At 43.8% G+C, this 12323-nt stretch overlaps 1 protein-coding gene across 1 annotated transcript in view; it reads right to left on the bottom strand.

Moving 5' to 3' along the window:
• Window positions 1-12323, bottom strand: part of YLPM1 (YLP motif containing 1) — a 60731-nt gene that overhangs the window by 39547 nt on the left and 8861 nt on the right. Inside the window, exons 3-6 of the mRNA XM_043516182.1 lie at window positions 11488-11682; window positions 8427-9184; window positions 3531-4343; window positions 1650-3002 (exon numbers count right to left, since the gene is read on the bottom strand). Of these exons, the coding sequence (XP_043372117.1) occupies window positions 1650-3002; window positions 3531-4343; window positions 8427-9184; window positions 11488-11682 (3119 nt within the window). The remainder of the gene's footprint in view (window positions 1-1649; window positions 3003-3530; window positions 4344-8426; window positions 9185-11487; window positions 11683-12323) is intronic.

Raw genomic sequence — 12323 nt, 5'->3', positions numbered from 1 at the left:
ATTGGTCTTGACAGTAGTGAAAAATTCCTTCAACTGCAGGAATTACTGGATGAAGTTCTATGCTCTGCATTATACAGCTATGACTATATAAAATCTATTCAGGTCATTATGCAGAACAGTTCCTTTGGATAAAATTTTGCATCTGCTATTGTGTAGAAGGATTTATTGGCTTCTCTAATGTCTGCAGCATAGGACTACAGGAATTCCTTGCTCAGCAGTCACGTTAAAGCTACTGGACAACAAGTGGTTAGAGAGATCATCAGCACTCTGATTCCATGGTTGGATAAAATTCTCCAATAGAACGTTTTGGAAGCTTGCTGAGGTCATGAATCTCCAAGGGCAGACCAGCACAGTCAATTTGTCTGCCTGGTGAGAGACAGAACCGCAACTCTTCTCTGGAGAAGGAGATTATCTGACCAGAAAGTTGCTGACCAGGATTATGTTACCTACGTCTACACTACAACCTAGACTAAAGATCAGGTCTAGTGTGTATGTGGGGACAGAAACTCATAATAAACTGAATATGAAATCTTGGTCCTAGGTGCTGGAGATATTATTCACACGGATACTTAAATCTCCTTAGTCAAAGAGTCATGGAGACTCCGCTACAAGGCTGGTTAATAAACCTGTTAGGTCCAATAAGAAGTAAAGGTTGTGAGGCAGTCTACAAACCAGTAGTATTGCCATGCTGACTCTCAGATTAAATGACCCATTTGACAGATTTAATTTTGGGAGTCACCTGTACATTCTTGCAGATCTGATTACTTAATATTATCCAATATGCTTGCTCCTCAACACAAACTGAATATGGCAAAAGAAGTTCATCTTTCCCCAAATACCTTCCTCTTCCTTTTCCACTGATGTAAAAACTACAGCCTCCCAGTCACTCAGCCTTATTAGTTGTGTGTGATTTTCCACGCATCTTCCCTCCTCACATATTGGTAAATTCCTGCTGCAATTTCTGTACCTTATCTAAAATAATATGATCTTTCCTCTGTTCTTATGAACAAAACCCTTACACATGCACTGGTTCTTTTTCATTTTGACTACTCTAACCTCCTCCTCTCTGCCCTTGCTAATTTCCGTATCACTTACCTCCAGCGTATTCAGAATGCAACAGCTAAAGTCATCTTCAGGCACTCATCGGCTTCCTCTTAACTTTTATATCAAGTTAAAATTTTTTGTCCTCATCTTTACAGATCTTCACAACCCTGCCTCTGCCTACATCCTAGGTATATGCAATGTTCTCATCCTCTCATATGGATTCAGTTAAAATACAGTGATGATTGAAATGGACTAAAGGAAAATTAAGATAGTAATATCTTGGGATTTGCACAGAATAAGAAATCCAAATGCTTTAAGCCAAACATTCATCACATCTGGGGGTGAAGAAGGAAATTATTGCCCTCCACACAGTACTGTACAATTGAATGAGTTTAAAAGATCAGATGGCCTAGGGGCAGCCCCTTGAAGCATCATGTATTGGCAATTGCAAGAGGCATAATGACAGAACAGATGCAATAATTGTCTAAACTGATAAAGCAAAACCTGTGACCCTACCTGACAGTATTTAATACAATTCCATGGATTAGTTCAGATAAATTAGCAACTTTTTTCCCCTAAAGAAATTACAAGATTAGCCAACTCACCGAAGCATTTTCAGCTCCTGGGCAGCCTTCAGGATTATTTCATGCTGCCTTTGACTAAGGACCATTACCCCTCCAAGTGACTGTTCAGGGTCCAGATTTGGCTCTGCTCCCAGCATGTCAGATGAACGTGGTGGTGGAAGGGGTGGATCAAGCTGATCCCCCAAAGGTCGTAGTCTGTCTGCTTCATCAGGATACCATCTATCTGACAACCGTTCCCTCTCCCAGTCAGTCCTTTCAGGAATGTAATCTCGCTTCTCCCTTGATGTATCACGCCTCTCTGGATACTCTCGAATCCTCAACTCTCCCCTGTCTCGGAGGTCTCTGTCATAGAGATCCCTGTCTCTTTCCTCCCTCCACCGGTCCTCATGATACCTGTCCAGAGGTGGAAGTGGTGGCAAAGGTGGAAGAGGAGGAATGTCCAGGTCATGACCCGGTGTATCTCTGTCATCCAGAGGTCTCAAGTAATCTCTGTCCCATTCTCTATCTAATTCTCGATCATAAACATCCAAGGGTCTTCCAATCCTGTCCAGATCTCTATCCAGCTCCCTCTCCCTTGGCCTTTCCCAATCATCCCACCAAGTGTCTCTTCTGTCAAGATCAGAAGACAAAGGAGGGAGAGGAGGAAGAGGTGATAGTGGAGGCAATGAAAGACGGAGTGGTAACCTGTCATCTCTATCATAGGGATCCACGTGATCATCCTGAATATCTGTGTCATGCTCTCTCCAGTATCGATCTCTTTCCCAATCATCCAATTGTTCGCGCTCTAAAGGACGGGCATCTCGTCTATCTAATGAAGGTTCCTCTTGCATTCTCTCCTCTTCATGACTCCAGGGAGCCCTGGTTGGTTCCTCTCGATGATAAAGAGATAATTTCTCAGAGTTGTCTCCGAGGCGGATTGGTTTATCAATATTGCATGTTTCAGGCCTGCCCATTTCCCTCTCCCGGCTACCTGATCGCCTGACAGAACCCCTCTCCCGACTTCCTGCCCGCCTGCCAGGACCCCTCTCCCAGCTTTCAGCCCGTATGACAGGACCCCTCTCCCGGCTTCCAGCCCGCATGACGGGGCCCCTCTCCCAGCTTCCTGACTGCCCCCTATCCCTGCTGTCTGCCCGGCCAGCTGGTTCCTTGTCTCGGCTGGACAACACCCGCTCCCGGCTGCCTGACCGCCCAACTGGCCCCATCTCCCAGCTGCCTGACTGCGCATCTGGCAACTTCTCCCTGCTACCTGACCGCCTATCCAGCTGCTCCTCCCGGCTGCTCACTCTCTGGATCATCCCCCGGCCTCGGGTGGCTGCCTGTCTGGGCAATCCTCTGCCTCTGTTTGTTAGCCCCCTGCCTCGGCAGTCTTCCAGCCTGCCCTGCCCCCTGTCGAGGCCGTCGTCCAGCCTGCCCTGCCCCCTGCCTCGGCCGTCGTCCAGCCTGCCCTGCCCCCTGCCTCGGCCGTCGTCCAGCCTGCCCTGCCCCCTGCCTCGGCCGTCGTCCAGCCTGCCCAGCCCCCTGCCTCGGCCGTCGTCCAGCCTGCCCAGCCCCCTGCCTCGGCCGTCGTCCAGCCTGCCCAGCCCCCTGCCTCGGCCGTCGTCCAGCCTGCCCAGCCCCCTGCCTCGGCCGTCGTCCAGCCTGCCCAGCCCCCTGCCTCGGCCGTCGTCCAGCCTGCCCAGCCCCCTGCCTCGGCCGTCGTCCAGCCTGCCCTGCCCCCTGCCTCGGCCGTCGTCCAGCCTGCCCTGCCCCCTGCCTCGGCCGTCGTCCAGCCTGCCCTGACCCCTGCCTCGACCGTCGTCCAGCCTGCCCTGACCCCTGCCTCGACCGTCGTCCAGCCTGCCCTGACCCCTGCCTCGACCGTCGTCCAGCCTGCCCTGACCCCTGCCTCGACCGTCGTCCAGCCTGCCCTGACCCCTGCCTCTGCTTACTAGTCCATTGCCTCTATTATCTTCTGGCTGAACCAGACCTTTACCCTGGTTATTTTCTGATCCAGGTAGTCCTTTACCCTGGCTATTTTCTGAAAGGGGCAATTTACTATCTGTAGATTTCAAGTCTTTATTTCCTGTTACAGGGGATGGAGGTACGGCTGCTGTTCCTCCTGTTCTCGGAGGAATAGTAGACTGCACAGTTACAGGTGTACTGAGAAGTGGTGTTGGTTTTTGATTCTGAATGGGTGGAGGTTGAGTAGTTGGTTTTGTCTCTTCTAATTGCTGCGCAGGATCCTGAGAACTCCAAGTCCACTTTTTAGGCCCAGAAATTAATTTTTTGACTTCAGCTTTGGGTGGCTCCTGTTGAGCTTTTGTCAGGTCCTCAGCTGGCTGAACTGGACCAGAATTTTTTGCATCTGTATCAAAGGCAATTGGCATAGACTGAGTTCTATTTGCCAACTCCTGGTTGACAGCTGCATCAGCAAAAGCATCTCTGTTTTCTGTTCGGGACTCTGCTTGAGACTGCTGTTGTCCAAAAGGAGGTTTGGGCCCCCTCCACTGTGACCCGCTTGGTCGGGAACTGTGCATCTGTGATGTACTTTGGGAAGTATAAAACTGTGCTGCTGGCCCCCGGGGGATAGTCCCCCATTTGCTTGAAGACCGTCCATCTGAATTCTGACCTTCAAATCTTGGCCTCGGCCCTTCCAAGTGCTGGCCTTCAAAACGAGGTCCTCTCTGTCTTGGCCCTTCAAATCTGTCAAAGCCTCTTCCCCGAAGTCCATCAAACCTACATGTAAAACAAGAGACATATTCAAATGAACAAATTAAGTGAGAATTCTCTAGAAGATATTTTCACTTTATAAAACCACTTTCATGCAAACATCTCTGTGTACCTCATATGCAAACCCCATTAAATCAATACAGAGAAATGGAAAAATGCACATCAATTTCACACTGCACAACTGAGAGTGACATAAGCCACTTGTAGACTCAGCAACCTCTAGGAAATAATGTTAGATCAGCCACAAAATAATCAGTGTCATGCCCCACTGTTGCATCAATATGTGACATTACATATTTGTGCTGGCTCACATCATCTGGGGCATCATTCATAGACACGTAATGGAAAAAAATGTCCTGTTTATGTGAGAGCAGCAGCAGCATTTGAACCACTCTATATAGATAGTAGTGGCTGAAAGTGTAAATTTCAGCCATGAAGACTAGTTCTGGGAGAAACGTTGACTTAAAATCTTAAGTGGAAATCAAATATGTTATTTTAACATGTCTTGTGTTTAAAGCTCCAGACTGGTGCTCAGAAGATCTAGATTCTGTTTCCAGCTCTGTCCAGATTCACTGTGTGATCTTGGGAAAGTCATAATTTCTCTGTCTCTTGCTACTCCAACAGCAAAATAGTGGTATTTCCTGACCACACAAGAGTGTGGGCAAAGATAAAGTATGTGTAATGTGTCAGATACTACGGTGCTGAGTACTACATAGAAAAGCCTATAAATAAAATATAATTAGATAAATAAAATCTAGGTATAGAATTTAAAATATTATTAAACAGCAAGTGGAGCAAGCTTATGATGTTGCCCTGGCTTGGACAGCTTTATGTGTTTTCTATTTGTACAACTGTATTTTATTCACATTTGGTTCAACTACAACTACTGTGGCCCGAAATGTGGGGAACTGGATAACAAATACAGCATGAAGTGAAAGGATTCATGCAATAGGAGCTAAAGAGGCATATCTGGTCAAAAATCCACTTTTTAATTAAATGCCCAAATACTGATTCACATAACAGAGTAGATAAAATCAAAGTATTTTACACAGGAAACCTTAAAAGGAAATGAAAGTCACATTACTCAGATGTTTGTAACTTACAATATTGAATCTTGAACCAGTGCAAAAAAGCAAAAAGAAACAAGGCAGTTGAAGACTACAAGAACAATCAATTACTGGATCTTGTTTCTCAAAAAATACCAGGTTGGAAACAATTGCTTGATAGCAGTGAGGAAACACACACTGTGGGAAACGCAACTTTCCAGTATTATAAATGATTGATCTGTAACTCTTAGAAGTTTGAAATATCAGCTGCTAACAATCACTCTGGATGTGAAATGGTAGATGATGGGAAATGATTGCATACAGAATTATATTACTGTGAAGTCTCACATATCCTGCAAGGGCTAGAAATAGTTTGGTGAAAGAAGCAACAACATTTTCAGAATTGTAAACCTTCCAAATATAGATTCATGACCAGTGATCAGAAAGAACAGATTTCAATTGCTGCATATTTGATACCTCTTAAAGTGTGAATAAGCCATTCCTAAAATGAGCTCTTAGGCCAAACTACACAGATCAGCTACATAATGTACCTTTAAAAATAAATCTTATTTTTTAAATAAGTCTAATTGTTCATTGACTCAAGAGGTCATCTGTCAAAAAAAAAAAAAAAAAACCCTGAAAAATTAATTTTTCCCCTTCCCAAAAGACACAGGAAACAAAATATAAATGTATGAACATTGTGGTATAATACAAACCAACAATAAACAAGAAATTCAAAGCTAAGGCCAACACTCAGTGGCCTGCTCATGCTCGCACATCCTTTTTAAACCACTGGAGCTAAGTAACACCAAACATAAGAACGGCCATACTGGATCAGACCAAAGGTCCATCTAGCCCAGGGGTGGGCAAACTATGGCCCATGGGCCGGATCCCTGCCCTAAGCCCCTGCCTGCACCTCGCATCCCTCCTGCACCCCAACTCCCTGCCGAGCCCCCTCCTGCACTCTGCACCTCTCCTGCACCCCAACCCCCTTCCCTGAGCCCCCTCATGCACTCCGCATCCCTCCTCTGCCCCAATCCCTTGCCCTGAGCCCATTCCTGCACACCGCACCCCCTCCCACGTTCCCTCCCGCACCCCAACCCTCTGCCCCAGCCCTGCATACAATTTCTCCACCCAGATGTGGCCCTCGGCCCAAAAAGTTTGCCCACCCGATCTAGCCACGTACCCTGTCTTCCAACAGTGGCCAATGCCATGTGCCCCAGAGGGAATGAACATAACAGATAATCATCAAGTGATCCATCCTGTCGTCCACTCCCAGCCTCTGGCACAGAGGCTTGGGACACCATCCCTGCCCATCCTGGCCAATAGCCATTGATGGACCTATCCTCCATTAATTTATCTAGTTCTTTTTTGAATGCTGTTATAGTCTTGATCAAAGAGTTGTATAAAGAAATACTTCCTTTTACTTGTTTTAAGCCTACTGCCTATTAATTTCATTTGGTGACCACTAGTTCTTGTGTTATGAGGAGTAAATAACACTTCCTTATATACTTTCTCCATACCAGTCATGATTTTATAGACCTCTATCATATCGCCCCTTGGTAGTCCCTTTTCCAGGCTGAAAAGCTAGCACCACTCTTTTAAGGGCTTGTACACACTAGCACTCACTTTGGTATAACTTAAGTCACCCATGGGTGTGAAAAAGCCACCCCTCTAAGTGACGTTAGTTACACCAACATAAGTGCCAGTGCAGACACGCACTTCTCCCTCCAACATAACTACGGCCGCTTGGGGAGGTGAAGTAATTATGTTGGAGGGAAAGCTCTCCCCCGTCAGCATAGAGCATCTGCACTAGCAGTGCTATATAGGTACAGCTACATCGGTATAGCTGTATCACTGTAGCAATTCTAGTGTAGACTAACCCTAAGAAACCTACAGTCAGTAAGTGTGCTGGAACCCTGAGGTGAAAAGAGCAAAGAATGAAAGAGCCTTTTCATACCAATATAGTGAGACAAAGTAGAAGCTCTGAGTTTTCCTGGCATCTCTTAAGCACACCCTTCATCAGAAAAATGTAGCTGTGGTTTAGGATTCAGGCTACTTTATTTCTTGATTTTACAACAGCATCTAATTTGTTGGTAGTTAGGTATTAGATGCTCCAAGTTTATAGTAGTTGGATACTTGCCTGAATTTCTTTCACAATGCGCAAGTTAAAGTACTACCTAGGGAAAAGAGCACATATTGTGATTGTGCCTACAGATAACTTTAAACATTTTTGAAACAGATGTTTCCAAACTGTCCTCCAAGACAAGAGGATCAGCGTAGCACTTGCTAGAGGGTTATGATGAGATAGCTTGTCATATCAGACTGGCTTTTCTCTAGGTTTCCAGATAACTCACATTAAAAGAAACTAAAAATACAGGAAATATTTTTCTGCCTCTTTCCCATATGAGCAATAATTGTAGTTGTAAAAGGGACACTATGTGCTTCAGAATGGAGATGTGTGGGTACACAGGACAATCTCGCTAGAAAGATGTGACCTATCCTAGATAATGCCTAAGTGCAAAGCACGTCTCTGACTTTGTTTTCACTTAAGGGTATGTCTAACACTATGGGCACTATAGCGGCACAGTCACCACATAGACACGTGCTATACCAATAGAAGGGGTTTTCTCATCCACATAGGTAATCCATTTCTCCAATAAGCAGTAGCTAGGTCTATGGAAAAAATTTTATATCAACATAGCCACATCTATACTGGGGGCTAGGTCCACTTAACTACAGTGATCAGGAGGTTTGAATTTTTCACACCCCTGTCAATCTAAATTTTAAGTGCAAGCCAACCAGGCATAGGATCAACGCAGTGAACAGTGCGCATATTTTATTTTCAAAAACCCACAAAACAAAACCCACTATGCTGCACCCACAATTTCCCCTGGGGAGAGATGACAAAGAATGAAGCACATGTGACAGATTTTCTCACACTGTTTAATGCACAACTGGCACTATACGTACTTTGGTGATGACAGCAGTAAAAGAATCTGTGTAGATGAGAATGTGTGTAAACTAAAGGAAAAAGACCTACCTAGGACCTCTTGGTCCTTCGAAGTATGTGCCTCTGGGTGGGTCTGGAAGCAATCCACCTGATCTCACTGGTTTATCTTGAACGTTGGAGGTAGGGGGTACATAGGTTGAAGATACTGGAGTTGAGGTTTTCAGTTCTCCAGATGCTGGTTCAGATGAGACAGAAACAAATGGTACAGCTTGCTTACCCAGATGAACCTGAGAGTTTCCTTGGTCTGAAGAGTCAGCAGATGTAGTTATTTCAGAATGGCAAGGTAAAGTTGCAGATGAGCCAGGTAGTTTAAATACAAAAGAATCAGGAATAGGAAGAAGAGCTGGCCTGGTTGTCTTAGCGGACTGGAAAACTTGAAGACTGGACATTGGGGGTTCAGATGAGTTAGACAACTGAGGGTCAGAAGACAGAGGTGGGGGAACCTGCGGAGGGGTGGATGAAGGCAAAGATGGAGGCATAACAGGCATGCCTCCTTGAGAGGTTTGAGAGCATGGAGCAAAAGGAGGTGGCAATGCAACATTCCCAGTGTATTGATTCTTCATGTTTTGAAGTGAGTTCACTTTTTCCTGCAGATGGGACTGAGTAGCTTTCATCTGTCCCTGCCATGTTTTCCACTGTTTCTCATACTCCTGAAGCTGATCTTTGTGTGGATAGGTCTGAAGTTGATCCTGCCATCCTTGGAATTCACGCTCCCACTCTTTGTGAAGTTGTTGAAATTGTTTCTGCTGTGTCTCATAATGCTGCAGCTGCATATCCACTGACATTGTCTGCAAGAAAGAGAGATACAAATGCTGCAGAATACATTTTTAGTTCCTTCTGAAGCCACATGCTTGAATATCACCCTCTGTCCCAATCTTCAGCTTAAACAGAAGCTTGAGAAAAGAGTTACATAGAAACAGAAGCAAACAAATCCTGTCTGGTATATCTCCAACCTATACATTTTAGTGATAGATAAGGGCAAACACTTCCATACAAAAAGCCCACATCACTCAAGGGGGGAGGACTGCGGAGTGGGGAGAGTATAATTAGCAACAGATTGCTTCTGCATACAACCAAACTATTTGGGGCTATTACTAGAATATCCTCCATCCCTACTGAATCACAAATCAATCCACAAATATTCTAATATATGTAGCAAGCAGCCTTGTTTCCCAAACTCTCAATTTGTTTCTCCAAGCACATAGCAATTCAATTTAAATGCACTTTCCTTGACATTCGAGAGCACCACCTGGAACACTAAACCAGGTATACGTTGAGTAAACTGCAGTAGTCCTCCAAGTTTGGGCTTATCAAACTTGTTTATCTAACAAAACAAACTAAGAGAACAATCTCTCATTATGCTTGTAATAACCTACAGCTAGTTAACCTACAACAGTCACTAATTATTCACTATATTTTATCTGTACCCACATCTGTATCTGAATTGCTGTGGCCAAACTGCAAGTCTCCTTTACCCTGCCTTGTAAAATCACGAAAATGTACTACACTAGGAACCACGTGTAGATTATTTTACCTGTCTCCTTGTCCAAAATTTCCTTGGGGCTACTGGCTCCAATATACTTTTCCTTTATCTAATGACTTTCAGATCCTTGAGTGCTAGGAGTGGCAAATACCCACACAATACATATTATTCATTGAGTCACATTATTGCAACATAAAATGAAAAAGTATTAAAACAGTATATTTTGTATAAAATATGAATCAATAAGAGTTCACTAAGAGCTGTGCAAGAAAAAAATGTGACGGCCTAATTATCGTCTTTTATCTCTCCCCTTTCAATATTGTCATAACCAGTCAAGGAGGATAGGAATGCTATATCAATGGTCCATCCAATTCAATGTAGCCAGGTCTGAATCAGTTTGGGTCAAACCCAAACCCAGTTGCCCCTCTAGCCCTGTATTTTGTCTCTGAGAATGAGCAATGATGTATTAGCAGCATTGTGGTAATGACCAGAAAATCCAATCATGATTGTAGCTGCTGTAAAAAACAAACTAACTCATTCATTCACACAAAGAAACAGTGTGGTTCACTGGATAGAGCACTGGACGGGAATTAGGAGATCAGGATTCTGTTCCCAGCTCTCTCACAAACCTGCTATGTGACCTTGAGTGAGTTACTTTACTTGTCAGTGCCTGTTTTACTTCTTACTCTTTGTCTGGTCTGTCTTGTCTATTTAGAATGTAAATTCTTTCAAGCAGAGAGTATCTCTTACCAGGTGTACATACCACTCCTAGCACAATGGGGGTTCAATCTTAGTTGGAGTCTCTAAGTGCTATTATAATAATTTGGAGTTTTTTTAAGGGCGAATATTGCCCCTCTTGCAAAGAAACTGGGAAGGCACAGGCTCTCCCCTAATCCCCAACAATCCCATGATCTGCTTAATTACCCAACACCATCCTACTGACTCCAGCTAGCAATAATCTTATACTCTGAAGCATGAAGATTTACAACAATTAGTTTTATCTGAATTGGCTATTCTGATAACTGTCTAATCTATTTTTAATCTTACTAATCTATTAATATCAATAATATCCTTTGGCAGTGAGTTCCACTATTACTTATACTTTACCTAAATATTTCATTTATTTTGGCTTTTACATCCTCTTTTTCTTGTATTGGAGGACACAGTAAATAAGGGCACCCAACCAGCTCTTTCTGTTCCTGCCATTTTAAGTAACCTTTTCTTTTCTAAACTAAGCTGTCCTACTGTAAAATTTTCAAAGACACCTAGGTCCCATTTTCAAAAGTAACTGGCTCTTAGGAGCTTACAGTGCTCCTTAGATGATTTCGAGAATTGTATCCCATGTCAATAAATAGTCTTTTTAATTACACCTCATATGAAAACTGCTCCCATCAACATCTCTAAATATTCTTGTTACTCTTCAACTGAGACTGGAAAGTAACTTCTTAGGGAAGGGGGAGCTAAGTCTTTGCCCATGAACAACGATTAATGAGAGAGCAAGGCAAACAAGTCAGCCAGAAGAAATGATTATACTACATACTTCTTATCAGACCATGAGTGTTACATCATCCAAGACGTATGCCAAATCCCAGTTTCTCAATGACTAACCTGTGGGGGTGGTGCTTGTTGTATAATCTGCTGGTACTTCTGTAGGATCTGTTGCAGTTGGGCATGCTTCTGCATTATTCTCTGATACTGAAAGCCAACTCGATGGTGTGGATGCTGCTGCCACTGAGCTGCTGCCACCTGCAACTGCTGCAACCTCAAATCTTCCTCAGAGTCCTCAGGAGGTTCAATATTCAGCTAAAGAGAAATATAATTATTATAACTAAGGGAAAGCTCATTCAAGCACAACACCTAAACAAGCTTACTTTTGGGTAAGGAATGGTGTCCCTAGCCTCTGTTTGTCAGAGGGTGGAGATGGATGGCAGGAGAGAGATCACTAAGTCATTACCTGTTAGGTTCACTCCCTCTGGGGCACCTGGCATTGGCCACTGTGGGTAGACAGGATACTGGGCTGGATGGATCTTTGACTGACCCAGTAAGGTCATTCTTATGTTCTTAAGCATAACCAAATTCACAGAAGTTTCATGGCAGTTAATAATTCTGTGACCCTGAATTTTGGTGTTCTGACTTTCTGTGACACTACCAGAATAGATTATTTTGTTTATTTTCTTTAATAAGGGGAATAGTTCAAGGCAAAAATCAGATTTGAGAGAATTCACCTGCATATTCTAAGTAAAAACCATCACTATGCACACGGGCAGAAAGGTTTTTGGGCAAAACTTCTTTGTTATTAGGCACAGTCTATGACCCCATTCTTTAACAAAGGAATCATTATCTTTCAAGGTCTGGAGTGGAAGGCAAAATCACCACTTTCCTTTCCAGCACGTAACAGGAAAGTAATATGCATCTCAGCTAAAAATTGGAATGATTAATTTAAT

Source organism: Dermochelys coriacea, chromosome 6 (genome assembly GCF_009764565.3).
Source record: "Dermochelys coriacea isolate rDerCor1 chromosome 6, rDerCor1.pri.v4, whole genome shotgun sequence".
NCBI lineage: Eukaryota > Metazoa > Chordata > Testudines > Dermochelyidae > Dermochelys > Dermochelys coriacea.
The sequence above is the reverse complement of the archived record's forward strand: the minus strand, read 5'-3'. Positions and strand labels throughout refer to the sequence as shown.